The sequence below is a fragment of the Chlorocebus sabaeus genome, chromosome 1 (assembly GCF_047675955.1).
Source record: "Chlorocebus sabaeus isolate Y175 chromosome 1, mChlSab1.0.hap1, whole genome shotgun sequence".
In the NCBI taxonomy this organism is placed as follows: domain Eukaryota; kingdom Metazoa; phylum Chordata; class Mammalia; order Primates; family Cercopithecidae; genus Chlorocebus; species Chlorocebus sabaeus.
Genome location: NC_132904.1, coordinates 29,180,150 through 29,200,146, shown reverse-complemented (window position 1 = coordinate 29,200,146; position 19,997 = coordinate 29,180,150). Strand labels below are relative to the sequence as shown.

General features: G+C 40.7%; 1 protein-coding gene across 1 annotated transcript in view; it reads left to right on the top strand.

The window, feature by feature from the left end:
- The first annotated feature begins 2,869 nt into the window (after window positions 1-2,869).
- TRIM44 (tripartite motif containing 44) overlaps window positions 2,870-19,997 on the top strand; it is a 134,888-nt gene continuing 117,760 nt past the window's right edge. Inside the window, exon 1 of the mRNA XM_008001947.3 lies at window positions 2,870-3,876. Coding sequence (XP_008000138.1) covers window positions 3,208-3,876 — 669 coding nt within the window. The 5' untranslated portion in view covers window positions 2,870-3,207. The remainder of the gene's footprint in view (window positions 3,877-19,997) is intronic.

Sequence of the window (19,997 nt, the reverse complement as noted above, 5' to 3'; positions counted from 1 at the left end):
TCCTGGCTCAAACTATGTGAGATAATAAATGTATATTGTTTTAAGCTGCTACATTTTGAGGTCATTTTCCATGTAGCAATAGGTTAATATAACAAGGGTGCTATTTGTGGACACTCCCAAAGAGACGAATTCCTGGGCAATCAGATGGTTGGGATTTCTGTGCAGAGGGGTACAGAGATCTGCCTCACTGAGTCTGCCACACCTTGTCACCAGAAATTTATGAAGTCCCTTTCTAATAGTTCAATCTAGCCAAGTGCGGTGGTTCACACCTGTAATCCCAGAACTTTGGGAGGCCGAGGCAGGTGGATCACTTGAGTCCAGGAGTTTGAGACCAGCCTGGGCAACATGGCAAAACCCCATCTCTACTATAAAAACAAAAGTTAGCCGGGCATGGCAGCACACACCTGTAATCCTAGCTACAAGGGAGGCTGAGGCAGGAGAATCACTTAAACCCGGGAGGCAGAGGTTGCAGTGAGCCAAGATCGTGCCACTGCACTCCAGCCTGGGCAAAAGAGCGAGACTCCATCTTAAAAAAAAAAAAAGTTTAATCTGCCTGCCTCTAAGACCCTCTCTCCACAGAGTGCTCAAAGAAGAAATGTGAAGTGTCAGATACTGAACTGCACGGTATTATATTTTAACTTTCTGTCAAGTAACATTAGGAAGAAAAAAACGTTATAACAATAATGACGACATGACTCCTCTTCCCACCATCAAAGACCCTGGATATATAACAATAATGACGACATGACTCCTCTTCCCACCATCAAAGACCCTGGATATATAACAATAATGACGACATGACTCCTCTTCCCACCATCAAAGACCCTGGATACAACAATATCCTTTTAAGATATTAAAAAGCCCAGGCCTGTGGCTCACACCTATAATCCCAGCACTTTGGGAGCCTGAGGTGGGAGGATTGCTTGAGTCCAGGAGTTCAAGACCAGCCTGGGCAACATAGTGAGACCCTGTCTCTATAAAAAATACCAAAACAGGTAGTGGGACTTAGTGGCTCACGCCTGTGGTCCCAGCTACTTGGGAGGCTACTTGGGAGGACTGCCCTGGGCAACAGAGAGAGATCCCATCATGAAAAAAAGAAAAAGAAAAAAAGAAAAAAAAACACATTAAAAATTATTTTCATTGAAGGACTTTCTAAATGTGAGAACGTTATGTTTGTAAAGGCTAAGTTGTTTTCTTTTAAGCCTGGGGGAGGGCGGGAGTAGAAACAACCAAGCAAGGCACACTTCTCACTAGGTATATTAGTGTTGATGTTTGAGTTGACATTAGTTGCTTTTTTTGTTTTTGTTTTTCAGAATTGTGCATCAGCTCATGTTTCAAAAGCAGACACAGAAATAATTTCCAGAGAAATGAGCCAGGGGAAAACAGAAAGGTGTATGGAATTGGAACAAAATAAACCTGATTTTTTTTCAACATTCTACAGAATTGTTCTGAGGTTAAAAAGAAAGGTTTCTAGAAACTAAATATCTAACAAAAGCTGCACAAAGATTAGGCACACATTATCCATGGAGACATTAAAAATATCAACATTTTTTTTTACCCCACCTCATCCCCTGGTATGTTTGAGGAAAGCATCTGAAAATTCTAACTCAAAATCATCTAAGGGAATCAATGTCAGAAAGACACCATTCTATCCCCCTTCATTCTTCTTAACACACCTCAGCCTCCCCCTTGACTAGATAAAAACTTAATTTTCCCTCTCCCAAATACAGTGCAAAACAAAAACTCTCCTGTGAACGGAGAAACATGGAGATGGGGTAGAGGTAGGGACTTGCCTACATTACCAGCAGCCAGCCGAAAATGCCCTGTGTGTGTAAAATATGTTCCTTCAAAGGGGCATTGTGAGCACTAAATATAATTTGTGCCAAAAATAATAATGAAAGCTTAGTGAATATTCTACAGTGCAAGCATCGTTACATTTAATCCATAAAACTACCCCATGAGGTACATATTTACCGTTCTTTTCACTTTACATCTTTTTTAAAAAGTGGAAAACAGAATATGATGAATTAACTTGTCCATGGTCATAAAACTGATAGGTAGTGGCACCAGGATTTGGGGACCATCGGGCAGAGGATCTTCCAAAACCGGCTTTCAAAGAGCCACAAAAAGATGTAGCCGGGTTCTTGGCACTACAGTACTGCTTTATAAACAACAGTTTCCTTCCATTTTCTTAATGGGAATCTAGAGGGACACCTTACATAAAGGAAAATGACTGCAACCCGGACCTGTCACTCGACAAATACTGCCTCTCCCCACCTCACTTCACTTGACATCTCTGCCCAACACAAGGCAGCTCTCAGAAAACCGCACAGCGGTTACCACTCCAGAAGTTCTGAGATCCTAGGAGGCAGGAATGCAAATAGACAAAGCACAGTATTGCTTTGGATCGAAAATGTTTGTTTGCTCATCCTGACCCCGATTCCCCGAGCCTAGAACAAACATAGCTCTTCCGCACTCAGGAAATCCCAAGAGGTCAGGTTCAGTCTGGTAAACAACACTGTCCTGGCACCTTGCAGAACACTGGGGACTGTGACAAGCGGCGACAAATTGACACAGACTGAAATGCACAGGGACACCAGCCTAGTGGCCTTGAAAACTCAGGTTGACACTTCCAGGGAGGGAATGGGGGAGGTGGAGCCCAATTCCCGCCTCCGGAGAGAGTAAGAGACTTCCCCCATCCTCCTCTTTCTCCCTCCTCCTCCTCCAAGGTACGCAGAGATTTGGAGCTGCGGAGGTGAGCCCCGCGGGAAAAGCGAAAAGGGTCATTGCCACTTTAAATGACTCAGGAAGTAAAAGGAGGCCTCCTGACGGGGAAAGGGAAAGTGGAACCGGGGCGGCGCGGGGGACAGCAGCAGCAGCAATCTCGCCTGAGTAGCGGGAGACTGAGCTGGCGGCGCGACGCGGGGGCCGACGGGGGCGCCGGGTGCCCGCGCCGGAAGTGCCCTGCGCGGCAGAGGAAGCGCAGGGACAGAGCGGAGCAGGCCGAGCCAGCGGAAGGCTCTTTGCTGCTCCGCCCGGGCAGGGGCTGCCCTGGCCCCAGGTCCCGCTTCGAGACGCGGCGCGGTCCCGGAGGGCGGCGACTCCCGAGGAAGGGGCCCGGGGCGGGAGAAGGAAGTGAGGAGGACGCGCAGAGGGAAGGCGGCGAGCCCTGAGGCCCCGAGGCCTTACCCGCGTCACAGCAACCACATGGCCTCCGGAGTGGGCGCGGCCTTCGAGGAGCTGCCTCACGACGGCACGTGTGACGAGTGCGAGCCCGACGAGGCTCCGGGGGCCGAGGAAGTGTGCCGAGAATGCGGCTTCTGCTACTGCCGCCGCCACGCTGAGGCGCACAGGCAGAAGTTCCTCAGTCACCACCTGGCCGAATACGTCCACGGCGCCCAGGCCTGGACCCCGCCAGCTGACGGAGAGGGGGCGGGGAAGGAAGAAGCGGAAGTCAAGGTGGAGCAGGAGAGGGAGATAGAAAGCGAGGCAGGGGAAGAAAGTGAGTCGGAGGAAGAGAGCGAGTCAGAGGAAGAGAGTGAGACAGAGGAAGAGAGTGAGGATGAGAGCGATGAGGAGAGTGAAGAAGACAGCGAGGAAGAAATGGAGGATGAGCAAGAAAGCGAGGCCGAAGAAGACAACCAAGAAGAAGGGGAATCCGAGGCGGAGGGAGAAACTGAGGCAGAAAGTGAATTTGACCCAGAAATAGAAATGGAAGCAGAGAGAGTGGCCAAGAGGAAGTGTCCGGACCATGGGCTCGATTTGAGCACCTATTGCCAGGAAGATAGGCAGCTCATCTGTGTCCTGTGTCCAGTCATTGGGGCTCATCAGGGCCACCAACTCTCCACCCTAGACGAAGCCTTTGAAGAATTAAGAGTAAGTATTGGGCCTTCAAAGCATAAGCCTAGGGGTCAGAACACCTGGGTTTCCGCTCAGGTGGCCTGACTGTGACCACATTCGCTTTCACTGTGTCCCTAAGAAGCTAGTCTTTCCAACTTTTTGGGAGCGGTTCTTATTCGCCCTTTTTGGTTGAACTCCTTTGAGAATCTGATGAAAGTTCTGGACTCTCACCTGAGAAAATACATGCACACACAAAATCTAGTATACAATTTCTAGAAAATTGCAAGTTTCTGGTCTGTGGATTCCAGGTAAAGCATTTCTTGGGAGTTTTGACCCCACGTAGGCCAGTTTCCACAGCATCACTATTGTTGAAACTGGTGCTTGGTGCTAGGGCTCTTGATAAGGCAATCTTTTTGCCTACTTGAAAACATGGGAAATATGATTTTACCACATGAATCCAATCAGGTGGTACGTCTGCATTGAAAAGAATAACACAATAGTTTAATAGTAACTTCATATGTGCCCTGAGTTCATTTTAGATTCTTCGTGTTTGAAACTTAGTAGAAAAGGAGGGTAAGAAGATGGAGGCCAAATTGGGGTGGGAGTGGAAGTTCCCATGTCCTCTGTCTGGATCTTTATCTGTCTTGGACCTTACTGGTCCCACAGGCAGTGGACACTTAGGAAATGTTTGTTGAATGAATGAATTTGCAAACGATGCGCCTTTTATTTATATTGTGGATATCTACTATCATTCAGAAAAACTGCTGGTGTTAATCGGGGAGGGAGGGGGGAAATTTTGAATGGAGTGATCAGTTGATTAAGTAATCAGTGTTAGCGAGCATTGTCATATTATGATGACTTTTGCTTTCCTGAATAGGGAATAGCTGGCTTTAGGATAACAAATACTTTGAGAATGAAGCTCATCTTTATTAGGTTTTCCCTTTTTTAGTCCCTGTTTATAATTGTAAAATGTACATTCAGAAAGTATGTAAAAACTTACAGTCTAACAAATAATTATAAAACAAATAGGTAGTCTCCAGATTAAGAAATAGAACATTGCTAGCAATATTGAAGCCTTTCCCCCATACCTTTTCCAATTATAACCATCTCTCTTCTGCATAAGTAAGCATAATCTTGACTTTTGTGATCATTTCCTTGCTTACCTTTATGCTTTTACTCCATATGTATGCATTCCTAAACTTATTTGAACTTGACACTATGGGTATAATACTTTTATCATGCATTCTTCTGGGTTTTGCTTCATTTTCTCAACATTGTGTTTGTGAGAGTCATCCTATGAGTGGCTGTAGTTTATTCAGTTTCTTTACTATATCGAATTCCATTTTATGAATATGCCATAAGTTACCTATTCTGCCATAGATGGACATTTGATTTGTTCCCAGGTTTGGGAGCATCGGGCTCTTACAAATAATGTCAGTGTAAATATTCTTGGTCCTGTCTGTTGGTGTACATTTACATATATTTAAGTGGCCTATAAACGCAGGAGTGAAATTGCTGTGTCAGAGGCTATGCATATCTTCAGTAATACTACATGTTGCCAACTATTTTCCAGAGTGGTTGTACCAGTTTGAATCACTATGAAGAGTATATGAGAGTTCCTGTTGCTCTGTATCTTCAACACTTGCTGTTACAGTATTTTTAATTTTTGTCAATCTTGTGGATATGTAATGGTATTTTATTGTGGTTTTAATTTTCACTCCTCTTATTACTAATGACTTTGAGGATCTTTTGTATTTTCTCTGTGAAGTATCTAGTCAGTTCTTTTGCCCATTTTTTTATTGAGTTGTCCTTTTCTCATTATATGAATTTTTATATATGTTTGTTCTTTTCTTTTCTTTTTTGAGATGGAGTCTTGGTCTGCTGCCCAGGCTGGGGTACAGTGGCTAGATCTCAGCTCGCTGGAAACTGTGCCTCCCAGGTTCAAACTATTCTCCTGCCTCAGCCTCCTGAGTAGCTGGGATTACAGGCACCTGCTGCCAAGCCTGGCTAATTTATATATATATATATATATATTTTTAGTAGAGACGGTTTTGCCATGTTGACCAGGCTGGTATTGAAATCCTGACTTCAGGTGATCCACCCACCTGGGCCTCCCAAAGTGTTTAGACTGTAGGCATTAGCCACCATGCCCAGCTATATATTTGTTTCTGATTTTTTTTGTTGTTGTTTTTCTCTATGTGGGTTGCAAATATCTTCTATGTGGTTTTTCTTTTTAAAAAAGTTGTGCTTTGAATAGAAGCTCTTCATTTTAATGTGGTAAAACTTATCGATACTTTTCCTTATGGTTAGTGCTTTTTGTGTCTTGTTCTACTTAGTATTGATATTTGTGTAGTAGAATTAGCGGCTCAATTTCATTTTTTCCCCATACAGATAGCCAATTACTATTGGCATATTTATTGAAAAGCCCTTCCTTTGTGCACTGATTTGCTGTCCCATCTGTCATATATCAAGTGCCCGTAATGTGTGTGAATGTGTTTCTTGGCTCTTCTGTTCTCTACTGTTGATCTGTTAGTGTATCCCTGTGTGAACGGCATGTTTTCTCAGTTACCATCCCTTTATAATATGTCTTAATATCTGGTAAAGCAGGTACTTCCATCTTGTCTCATAAGAGTATGTTGGCCAGTTTTGGCCCTTTACATTTCTTAGAGTCATAGTATTAAAAAGCCTGCAGGAGTGTTTTTGGATATTGTATCAAATTTATAAGCCAATATAGGGAGAATTAATATCATTACAACATGAAGTCTTCTGATTCATTTATTTAGGTCTTTTTTATTGCTTTGCAGTAAACTTTTATATGTTTTTTTTCCGAAAGATTTTTCACATCATTGTAAAATGATTTTATAGTATTGTGGAAAATATGAGCCAGGCACAGTGGCTCACACCTGTCAGCTATATGGAAGGCTGATGTGGGAGCATTGCTTGAGTCTAGGAGTTTGAGGCTGCAGTGAGTTATGATCCTGCCACTTCCCTCCAGCCTGGTCGACAGAGCAAGACCCTGTCTCTAAAATAAAAATAAATGATTTTAAGTTTTGTTTTCTAATTGTATATAGGAATGTGATTAACTTTTATGTATTGATTTTTTGTAATCTAGCTGCTGAATTATCTTACATATCCTAATCATTTATCTGTAGATTTATTCTACATACATGATTATATTATGTGTGAAGAGAGATACTTTTTGTTTGTTTCTTTTCAACCCTTATACCTGTTATTTGTTTTTTCTTGCCTTACTGCATTGGATAGCACCCCCAGGATTATGTTGAATGGATGTGATTGATGGATATTCTGGCCTTGTTCCTAATCTAGCAATGATTGATAACATTGCACAAATAAGTGATACGTTCTATGGTTTTTGAGAATAGATATGTTTTATCAGTTAAAAAAAATTCTAGTCCTAGTTTGCTAAGTTTTTCTGAATTTTGATTCATTACTTAATATCAAATGCTTTTTTTTGCATCTTTTGGGATGATCATGTGATTTTCTTTTTTACTGTGTTATGATGATGAATTACATTAATTGATTAATCTTTTAAAGTTAAATTTAAAAATCAGTGATATGTTCACATGCCTCAAAAGCCTTTGCCCTTTTTACCTGATTCTTCCATCAGCTGTTGGTAACTACTTGTTTTTTTCTTAGAAACAGGATCTTACTCTTGCTCAGGCTAGAGTGCAGTGGTGGGAGCATAGCTCATTGTAATCTCAAATTCCTGGGCTTAAGCGATCCTCCCACCTGAGCATCCTGAGTTGCTAGGACTACAGGTGTGCACCACCATGCCTGGCTAATTCTGTTTATTTTTTGTTTTGTAGAGAGGGTGTCTTGCTGTGTTGTCCAAGTTGGTCTTGAACTCCTAGCCTCAAGCAGTCCTCCCACCTCAGCCTCCTACAGCTGTGGGATTACAGGCGTGAGCTGCTGTGCCTGGCCAGTAACTGTTTTTATTAGTTTTTTGGTTACCCTTCAGGTGTTTCTTTCTGCAAATAGAGGTGTGTGCATATATATGGTCTTAATTTCATCTCTTTGTATTGTCGTATTTTATAATTAAAGCAGAAAGGCTAGCATTTCTGGGATTTCCTTGACCCAACTTGGTCAAGTTGAAGTAGCCTCATGTTTTTGGATTTGGCTTATTAATAATTTATGTAGTTTTTTCCGTTTCTGTTTATGGAAGAAATTGGCCTATCATTGTTCTTTTACTGTTCTCGTGAGATTTTGCTATCAAAGTTTGGCTTCATAGTCTGAGACAGAGTGTAGTGTTTCTTATATATTCTTTCTCTCTTTTAATGGTCTGGAAGTATTTGTGAAAGACTGAAATATTTCTTCCTAGAGTGATTGGTAGAACTGACCATGGAAGCCATCTATTCCTGGAGACAGTGAAGGGGGAAGGGAGAGTTGGTTTATTATTCGTTTATTATTGGTGTTTTGTGGTTTTTGTTTGTTTGTTTTTTGGTTTACATTTTTTAACATCCCCAACATTTTTTATTATTTTTAGTTTCAAACTTTTAAGTTCTGGGGTACATGTGCAGGATATGCAGGTTTGTTACATAGGTAAACGTGTGCCATGCTGGTTTGCTGCACAGATCATCCCATCACTTAGGTTTTAAGCCCAGAATTCATTAGCTATTCTTTCTGATGCTCTCCTTCCTCCCACTCCGTATCCACTGACAGGCTCCAGTGTATGTTGTTCCCCACCATGTGTCCATGTGTTCTCATAATTCAGCTCCCACTTATAAGTGAGAAGATGCAGCATTTGGTTTTCTGTTTCTGCGTTAGTTTGCTGAGGATAATGGCTTCTGGCTCCATTCATGTCTCTGCAAAGGACGTGATCTGATTCGTTTTTATGGCTGCGTAGTATTCCATGGGTTATGTACCACATTTTCTTTATCCAGTCTATCACTGATGGGCATTTAAGTTGATTCCATGACTTTGCTATTGTGAATAGCACTGCAGTGAACATACATGTGCATGTATCTGTATAATAGAATGATCTATATTCCTTTGGGTATATACCCAGTAATGTAATTGTTTTATGTAGTATTTTTGACTATGGACTCAATTTCTTTAATAGTCATAGGTCTGTCTAGGTTGTCTATTTTTTCTTAGGTTAGTTTTGATAAGTTACATTTTCTCAGATGTTTCTCCATTTTATCTAAATTTTCAAATGTGCTAATATAAATTTGTGAATCATATTCTTTTTTTTTTTTTTTCTGTAGCTGTCTTAGCTATTCCTTTAAGAACTGTAGGCATATTGATTGATAATCTGCCTCTGATAATTCTAGTATGTGAAGACTTTGTGGACCTCTTTCTGCTGCTGTTTTTATTTTTTCTTGTTTCATGTTTTTATTTCTTTTTGTGCTGGGTTCTGTGTAGCTGTGTAGCTTCTCATTGCTTTTTTAAAAATTGCTTATGGTACTTTTCCAAATCTTGCATGAAGCTGCATACTTTGAGAGAGGATTTGAATTTGATTCTGCTAAGGCCTGAGAGTACAACTTGTTTAGAATCCCCTTCTACTAAATTAATTTCTTGAGGTTTCTTGGACCAAACTTTCAGGAGGACCTTGCCCACATCTTAGAGACTTTCTTTCATTTTATACCCCTCTCTGTTTTGTTTACCTCTCTACCTTCCCCTTTAGATGTTTGGATAGTGACGAGTTTAGTTTGCTTTTACTCTGAGATTTTACGCCTTAGCAGGGTGAAAAAGTGAGAGGGTCCCAAGTCTGTATGGAAAGGATCCCCTTTGTTTATTTATTTATTTATTTATTTAGAGACGAAATTTTGCTCTTGTTGCCCACGCTGGAGTGCAGTGGCTCCATCTCGGTCGGCTCACTGCAACCTCTGCCTCCCAGATTCAAGTGATTCTCCTGCCTCAGCCTCCTGAGTAGTTGGGACTACAGGTGCCCACCACCATGCCCAGCTAATTTTTTGTATTTCTAGTAGAGATGGCATTCCACCATGTTGGCCAGATTGGTCTTGAACTCCTGACCTCAGGTGATCCACCTGCCTTGGCCTCCCAAAGTGCTGAGATTATAGGCCAGAAAGGATCTCCTTTAAATGGTTTTTTTGTTTGTTTGTTGTTGTCGTTTTTGAGATAGAGTCTCATTCTGTTGTCCAGGCTGGAGTGCAGTAGCGTGATCATGGCTCACTGCAACCTTTGCCTCCTGGGTTCAACCAGTTCTCCTGCCTCAGCCTCCTAAGTAGTAGGGACTACAGGCATGCGCCACCACGCCTGCCTGATATTTTGTAGTTTTAGTAGAGACTGGGTTTCACCATGTTGGCTAGGTGGGTCTGGAGCTCCTGACCTCAGATGATCTGCCCACCTTGACTTCCCAAAGTGCTGGGATTATAGGTATGAGCCACCGCCTGGCCGTCCTTTAAATGTTTTACTCTGAGCATGCCATAGGCTTTGCTTTCTGTTATCCTATACTCCCCTCACACCTCACTTTCTACTAACCAAATGCACAGCCTAGTTTCTTGGGCTCAGTATATGTTCTCAGATCAAAAACTGCTTTGTGCACTCTGCTTATCCTAATGTTAGAACATTACTAACTGAACTGTAGACTTTACTGAATGTCACTAGTTTTTCCTCTGATGACTTCTGTACCACAATTCTATCCGGGACCTCACATTTCCTTGTTTTGGATGATCTTGACAGTATTAAGCAGTGCTAGTGAGGTATTTTGTAGAATGTTCCTTGATTTCGATTTCTCTGGTGTTTTTTTCTCATGGTGAAACTGGAGTTACAAGGTTTGGGGAGAATATAATATTCTTTTATGCTTTGTTTTTTTACACTTAGTATGTCCTGGAAATCACTCCATAGATTCGCTTCATTCTTCATGTATAGCAGCTGGAAATACTCCATGAGTGTCATTGAATTCTTCATTTAAGATACTGTGTTTTTCAACTCTAGAATGTTAATTTGGTTATTTTTTAAGAGATCTGTTTCTCTGGATCTTTTTGGGAATCATCCTTGATTATATGTTACATTTTTCTGATTCTTTTTTTTTTTTTTTTTGAGGTGGAGTCTCGCTCACTCAAGCTGGAGTGCAGTGGCGCAATCGCGGCTCACTGCAAGCTCCGCCTCCTGGGTTCACGTCATTCTCCTTCCTCAGCCTCCCAGGTAGCTGGGACTACAGGCACAGGCCACTACGCCCGGCTATTGTTGTTTTATTTTTAGTAGAGATGGGGTTTCACCGTGTTAGCCAGGATAGTCTCTGTCTCCTGACATCGTGATCCGCCCATCTTGGCCTCCCGAGTGCTGGGGATTACAGGCGTGAGCCACCGCTCCCGGCCACATTTTTCTGATTCTTATCATGTCTCACAGTTTTTCATTTAATGCCAGATGTTGTGTTTGAAGGAACTGTAGAGACAGGAGTAATATTTTCTTTATTCTTCTCAGAAAGAGCATGGCATTTGCTCTGTTAGGCAGCTAGGGTGAGAAACTGCTCATTTTGGTTCAATAAAGATAGGAGCTTGATGGCAGCTCTGGTTTCAAATGTTTTGAGTGCAATGAACATTTACTTATTGGCAAGAGAATATCTTGGAACAGTAAAAGTGACTCAGTGGGATGATGGGCAAAAGAAGAGGATCGTTGTTATACTGCATTCATTCATTCAGCAAGTACTTATTGAGAATCAACTGAGTATAGATACTTTCTAAGTATTGGGAATATAGTAGTGAACAAAATGAAAGTCTGTACTTTTGTCAGTTTACATTCTATTGGAAGGAAGTAGGAAAGAACAAATAAGCAAATAAACATGTAATAAGTATTATAATTGAAAAGTAAAATATAATACAGGATTAGAACGGGACAGGAAATATGCTAGCTCTACCACTTTTTGACCTTAGGCAAGTTATATTATAGTTTGGCCTTGTTTCTGTATTTCTAAAATGGGCATAATGATAAGAAATAAAATAGAGCTTTTGTGAGAATGAAATTACTTTGTGGGTGATTAAGAAACTTTAACAATGCTTAACACATTGTTAGTGCTCCCTAAATGTTAGCTCTTCTTTTTATTATTAATATAAAGAGGCTAATTATACAAGTTTAGAATTGAGAGGAATTTGTACAATTTATGTTTTGATACCTCAGTGTTTAACCAGGCTGTCAGTGGCTGGTATTGGCAGTAGAAGGCCAAGTTCTTGCCAAAGTCTGCTGACATTTAGAGAAAAAGCAAACTTCAGAGTAGGCCAGAATCAGCAGAAAAACAGGGTGATCCTACAGCGAGAGGGGATTAGGGATGGAGACAACCTGATAGGCCAAATGGACTGAGTGAACATCTTGAAGGGACAAGATCATCACTTAGTCACTTGAAGTACTGTTCTTTCTTTTCTCCTGGATGTTGCTATATTACAGTTTTGGTCCATGGCATTTGGTCTCCAGGGGATTTTGTGGGTCCAAGTTTGAACTGAGCCTAGTCTTCAGCTTTATCATAGAAAAATAGTTATGCAGCCCAATTTATGACTTCTTACCGAGTCATGACTTGTCATCTCACATATGTGGGTTTCTCTTACTCTGACCATAATTTCTGGCTACGAAAATGGGTCACTGGATCTGACAAAGGAGCTTGATCTGGCTTGTGGATTTATTCATACAAAAATTCTTACATTGTCAAGGGAATTTGCATTCAGAGCTACATTTAATGAATTTTTATGTTGAACAATAAAAGTGCTTTAGATATACTCAATAGTCTAGTATTTTTAAAAATTATTTTGAACACAACCTACAGTAGAGGAAATATATTTTATAATGTGATCTCGTTTATACATACAGCCACTCACCAGACATACCCCGTTAACTCAAATGAGACACCATTTGCCTTACTACATATATGTTCTGTTTCTCTTCTATTCTGTTAAAAAAAAAAAATTCTGGACCCTCCCACTACATTGAGCTCATGGCACACTAATGTGTCATGTCCTGTGGTTTGAAGACCACTTGTCTAGTTTACCCCAAGATCACCTGAAGAAAAGGTAGAGTCTTACAAAGTGGCAAAGGGAGAAGTGGTTGGCAGAATTCAGTAAATATATAGCATCTGTGGAGTTCTTAACATGGCTTTTCTAAAGACAGATCCGAAGGTTTTTAAGCCACACCCTTTGCTTTTAAGATGGGTGTTTGGGAAGAATGTTTGGTTAAGTGATAAGAGGAACAACTGCTTGGGGAGTGACTGAGGAGACATTGGTATCTGGGTGGATGGAAGAATATAAGTATATGCTCAAAGAGCTGTGATTTTCGAGGAGCTGGAGGTATGCCGTAGTGTATTCCATAGGGGTCAGTGAATCTGGCTTTTCAGTCAGCTCATAGAAGAAGCTTTCGTAGGGAGACAGAAGGTTGAAGGCTTGCTATAATGTATCTATTTATGTTTTTAATTTTTTGTTCTTGCTGAAGAGATACAGGTCACTTCTAATTAGAGTTTGTAGCACTGGCATACATAGTGGTTCAACCAGTGTCTTATTTATTTGTACAGAATAAGACAAAAGTAAGAGCAAGGTAAAGGGAATGGCATGCTGTCATTAGTTGGAGCTACCCTTGCGTAGTTCTGTAGAAAGTTTATGTGAGGCCTGCAGTTCTGGGATTTCCAATCAAAGTGTACTTTCTTAACCTGTAAAAAGTCTTGAAAGTATGCAGTGAACTAGACAGATAGGGCTCTAGCTTTTTGGAATTCACTCTCTCCAGTGGGAAAGAAATAGCAGAGTAATTTTGGATGGTGTTATGTGCTATGAAAACAATAAATCATGGTAATGTAAGAATGAGTTGGTGTGGCAGGATAGATTACTTTTTGATAAGATGTGTTATAGAAGGCATCTCTGAGCATATGACATTGGGTGGGGACGTGAATTATGACATCTTGTGAAGTTCTAGGGAAATTTTCCTGTTGTGTTACCATTTGATGCTACTGTATAGAGTCCAGTGATTTTATTCATAGCAGAGACAATTGGTTTGGTTTATTTGAACAACTCCTCATAGAAGGGTTAGTTGGCTCTGTAAATGAGAGAATGGCATTGTTCTAGCATTTGAATGTGTTGTTAGCACAGATGAAAATACTGCTCTATGGAGGGAATATGAGATTATGGGAATCCCTTTTACATTAGTTAGATTTTTTAGGGGATTCAACATTGATGGTGATAGAGCTTCATTAAAGAACTAGAGTGCTTAGCCAGTGGTCTGAACAGTCCACTCTTGAGAGAAAAGATCCGGGCTTTCTCTACTCTCTCCCCTAAAAGTCTGGTGCCCTCTTTTTCTCTTTTCTGGCCTTTCAGTCAAAATAGGATGAGTTCATAGGCATTTTATGCTGTTAGGCAATTGCTTTTTTGGGTAAGGTTGCTGATGCAGTAGTCTTATTCTTAGGCTCCTCTGGTGATAAAGGACTCTTGAGCCTCTGTCACCATTGTCTTGACCACAACTCTTGACATGGAGGTTGCCCTGCCTGCGTCTTCATTGACATACCCACCTTTTCCCTCCCCTTGCATCTAACCCAAGTCTGAGAAGCCAGAGATTCATCTGTATCAGTGCCTCATATGTGTTCTGCTTGAGGTTATAGTTCAGTCTGGGAGGACCAGCCCAGTTTCATGCTCTTATTCTTGTTTTAATAGAACCAGGGGCTAAACTTGTTAGGTGGCAGTAAGGAATACAGATGCTCATGGACCTTTCAGAATAGGAGATGTATTATAGACAGTGGATGAAACAAAAGCTTTAGTCTTGATATGGGGAGTAGAGATGAGAATGGGGTAAGAAACGCAGAAGCCTGACTTTGGGAGAGTTGAATCTCGTGTGTGTGGGTGGGGGAGAGAGAGAGAGAATTGTGTGTGTGTGTGTGTGTGTGTGTGTATGTACATATCACTATGATAGGATCAAACCAACATTGCATCAGGTGCAAAAAAAGTCAATATTGATGCCCTTTTTAAGTGTCAGAAAACTGATCAAGAATGAAAAAACCAAAACCAACCAATCAAGCAAAATCTACCAAAGGCTCAATCCACAATTTACGGCAAATAACTATATGGGCAATGACTTTGATGTATACTGTAATGTGCTAGATTATTTTTGTTGAACATTTATATATTAAACCCACTTCAGATGGGTTTAGCTAGTTTTTGGTAAGGTAATAATTGGTTTTTAACATCAATAAGAAGATTAGCAAATACATTCATTATAATATGTCCAAACTATAACATATAGCTAGCTTTCATTTTAGAGACTGATTATGTTATTTTTTTAAACTAATTTTATTCATCTGAATAATTTTGGAGCGTTTATTATGATGAACTGTGTGGTGGGTACTAAGAAGAATAAGCAAAGTTTCCAACTTCAGCAAGCTTACAGCACAGTAGAAAAGGTAGTCTTTTCATATGCTTATTTGTGTGTATTAGAGAAAAGGTACAAACAGTATGTTATGGAAGTGGAGAGAAAAGAGAAATTGATATCACTGGAGGGTATGCAGCCAGGAATAGATTCTTAGAGGAAGGAGTCTTCGAGGTGGGCCTTGAAAGATGGATAGGGTGTTATTAGGTAGATATAGGCTTTGAGGTATCCTTCTCTGTGTTCCCATTGTAACAGCCTGTGAACATTTATTGTAGCACTAGATACTGTGTACTATGTCATGTTATTTCTTTCCATGTCTTTCACTGGTGGGTTATAAACTCTTTAAGGCTAGAACTATATGTTATTCATCTTTGTATTCCCAACACCTAGCACAGCGCCTGCTGGATAGTAGATGAACGTGAAATATGTGATAAATGTGTGATAGGAAGTATAATAATCTCGTCTAGTTCCAGGGCATTAATGAAGAACTGAGAGAGTATTGCATAGTTGTTATATATCAGTATTTACATTGGGATTAATTTGACTACATCTAAAATAATGAAATAATTTGGAAAAATTCAAAATAACCACTCCCACATGATGTTTATTTCTCTGTCACGTAAAATAACTGGGTGTAGGCAGTCTAAGGTTGGCGTGGCAGAACCATGAAGTTACCAGAAATGTAGGCTCTTTTCAGCTCCATTCTGACATCCTTACTGCATCATGGACCAAGATGACTGCTGGAGGTCCAGCTAGTATTTCCAAGTTCCAGAATCACAGACATAGAAAAGTGAAGGGCACACCCCTCTATTTTTGTTTGTTCGTTTGAGACAGAGTCTTGCTCTGTCGCCAGGCTAGAGTGCAGTGGCACAATGTCAGCTCACTGCAACCTCCGCCTCCCGGGTTCAAGTGATTCTCCTGCCTCTGCCTCTCAAGTAGCTGGGATTACAGGCACCGGCCACCCCGCCCAGCTGATGTTTGTATTTTTAGTAGACACGGGGTTTCACTGTGTTGGCCAGGATGGTCTCAATCTCCTGACCTCGTGATCTACCCGCCTCGGCCTCCCAAAGTGCTGGGATTATAGGTGTGAGCCACTGCACCTGGCTGGGCACACCCCTCTATTTTAAAGGGAACTCTTGAGAAGTTGTACACATTGCTGCTTATGTTTCATTGGCCAGAACTCAATTCCCTGGCCTTACCTAGTTGCATGGGAGGCTGGGAAACAGTCATTTCTCCAGGCCACAGTGTGTCCAGCTAAAAACCGAGATTCTCTTACTAAGGAAAAATGGGAGAATATTGAAGGACCAAACAGTCTTTGACCCAGTTGGCTTTGCAGTCTGTTTTTGAGTCTTAACTCTTCCACCTACTAGCTGTACAATGTTGAGTAATTCACTCAGCCTCTGAGTCTTGGTTTCTTCTTCTGTAACATGAGTTGAGTAATTGTTTCTCCCTATTGAGTTATCATTAGGAACAAACAAGATCATAGATGTAAAGAGTTTAGCACGGTGCCTGGAATATCATAAGCCCTCAGCAATGGGTTGCTCTTATTCTTATTACTGTTATAAAGCCATCTAAGGTTCTATTCTGAGTTCCATTCCAGACAAGTTAGTCTGGCAGCAGTAGAAGTTCTGGACACCAAGTTTCTTGGGTGCAAACTGTTCATCCTCCTCTCCTTCTGTTCCTTCTGCCTGCTCTAATCTGGTGGGTAGATAGGCTGGAGAAAAAACTTGCCTTTAGAGAAGAGGCTTCTGTATATTTCAGTGTCCTGCTGATGCCTTATGCACTAGCTAACCAAAACACAGCTGATAGGTCTAATTTTAGGTTCACAAGTCTTGCTGGTTGTCCTCTTTAGATTCTGTTTTACATTCTGAACTGTGGGAAGTTTTTATAGAAGCAGAGGGGAGGTGGGGACAATATACTCTTCACTTTCTGGTTAGAAAATAACCTTCATTTTCTTTCTAGTAGGCAGTCATGGGGAGAGATGTAAGGTTAAGTTTATATAGGCACCCCTACTGTTTTCCTCTCAATTTTGAGTGTGTGTGAACCCTGGCAGGCTCGAACCTGTGTTGATTGGTAGACTCTGACTTCATGTGTATAAATAATGAAAATGCTAATCTTTGGCCAGAGATTAGCATTACCAAGATTAGCATTACCAAGCCAGAGATTAGCATTACCAAGATAATTACAGAGATTAGCAAAACCAAGAGAGTCTAGGAATTTTTGTCTGTTGTTGAGTTTTGAGACTCTGTTTCCAGATATATGAGAAAAATAACATAGCTGTCATTTATTGAGTGGCCAGGTCATTTTCATATATTGTTTCATTTGTTTCTTAATAAAATTCCACAATAAGCTGTGTTGTTATGTTTCCATTTTATATATGAGGAAACTCAAAAGAGGTTAAATTTTGCTGAAGGTTACTTAGCTAGCAAGTGTAAGGACTGGGATACCGGGATTTGAATCCAGGCCTGACAAAGTACATATTCTTTCCATCATTCCATTTTGCCTCTACAAATTTGATTACTCCCTCTCATATTTAAGCCAAGCTGTACTGGTACATTATCCTTATGTTTATTTTCTGTATGAAGGTATTTAATAAATGAATACTTTCTGAATATCCTAAAACTATTTTTCCCCTTCTCTTTGGTCTTCTTTCTATATATTGTATATAATTTTAATTAGTAACAGATTTTTTTTTAATTTTGTTCTATTCAGCACTTGTCTAGGTCAATACCTGATACTTAGTAGTCACTCAGTATAGTTATTTAATTATTAATAACAATAACAGAAATGATAACTAACATTTATTGAGAACTTAGCTTGTACCTCTTCTCTAAACTTTCTGCATATTTTTTCATTTAATGTTCACCACAATTCTTTGAAGTATAGTATTTCTTAAGATAATTTTGTATATTATTCCAAGTTAGTGGCATGTTATTTTCTTTTGATCTATTTATTCATTCAACATATATTTATTGAAGGCTTAAAATTTGCCAGGTGGAGTATTTTGGGCAGTAGGGAACCAACAAGAAGCAACTCTAAGTCATGGAATTTATAATCTTTGAGCAGAACAGACAGTAAACAAGTTAAATAATAAGTAATATTTTAAATAATGATAAGTGCTATGAATAAACAAACTGGGGAAGGAGATAGGGAGTGACTGGGATGTGGGAATGAGAGGGAAGCTTTTTAAGGATCCAAAGACTTTTTGAACTAGTGACCTGGGTATAGTTAGAGCCAGTGATGAGAAGCTCTAGGGGCATAATGGTTCAACTGAAGGGAATAGCAAGTGTAAAGGCCCTGAGATAGAACAAGTTTACTAAGGGGATGAAATGAATGGCTGGAGTATAATCAGTACGGGTGGGGTGGGGGTTGACTAGTAGATGAAGTCAGATTACCAAGTAGGCTGTGGTAAGGATTTTGGGTTTTATTGTAAGTAGTCATAGACTGTTTAAGCAAGGGAATAAATGATCTGATTTATATTCTTAAAACTTCTCTTTGGTTCCTATGTGGAGAATGGGCTGTAGGGTAGCAAGAGCAGAAGCAGTATTGCTGCTTATACTAGGTTGGGAATAGTGAACAATACAACAGAGAAGAATACATGCCAATTGGATATGGTGTATATTTTAGAGTTAGGCCTAAAAAGACTTGCTGATGGATTTTTTTCAGACCCAAGAATGACTTTGGGTTCTGACAACTAAAAGTGATGGCCTAGTGTAGGAGTGGGGGTTTGGAGTTAGAAAATGAAGTAGTATGAAGGAGATGATAACTTTTGTACATGGGACAGTGATACTAAAATTTAATTTCGTTTCCTTTTGACAAAACTTTGCTTTCTGATTCCTTGGGAGGACTTCTACCCTCCCCCTCCCCTCCCTCTCCCCCTCCCCTCCCTCTCCCCCTCCCCTCCCTCTCCCCCTCCCCTCCCTCTACCCCTCCCCTTCCCTCTTCTCCTCTCCCCCCTCCCCTCCCCTCCCTACTCTCTCAGTCAGTGTCTTGCTCTGTTGCTCAGGATGGAGTGCAGTTGATCCCCACCCACTGCAACCTCCACCTCCTGGGTTCAGGTGATTCTCATGTCTCAGCCACCCAGGTAGCTGGGAATACAGGCATGCACTACCATGCCCAGCTTATTTTTGTATTTTTAGTGGAGGTGGGGTTTCTCCATCTTGACCAGGCTGGTCTCGAACTCCTGGCCTCAAATGATCTGCCCGCTTTGGCCTCCCAGAGTGCTGGGATTACAGGTATGAGCCACTGTGCCTGGCCAAGAAGGACTTCTGTATTCCATCTTCTGATCCTTTTCCACTATTTCTCCCAGACAAGACCTTCTGGTAAAATGACTAAGTTGGATTGATTTTTTTTTTTTTTTTTTTTTTTAAGAATGATATCGACACAAGCCAATGGAATAGGGAGAAAAACACCCCAAAACAGATAGCTAATATTCTTTCTGAATTCAACATCTTCTGATTGATTCTTCGTAATAATAGAATTCAATATTCAGGAGCCAGTTTAGGATATTTATGTGGCTTATATTTACATTTTTGCTGACACGTGACTTTTCGGTGCCTAGCTGGTTATTGGCATTAGACTAGACTGACTTCCATGAAAGTGCAGAGACCACTTGTCAGGGAATACTTCTTCCTATTCTGATGCCACTGCTACCTGCCATATTCTACTTTTGCTTCTACCTTTTGCCCATTTTTAAGGCATGTTTCCGTTAGAATGAAATATTATTTCTGTGTTTTGGGGTGGATGGATATGAATGTATCAGGTAATATGTGCTCCTTTGAAGAAAGGTACCCCAATTTTCATGGTGTTCAAACACAAGGAACCTTAGAAGTAGAAAACTTTTAGAA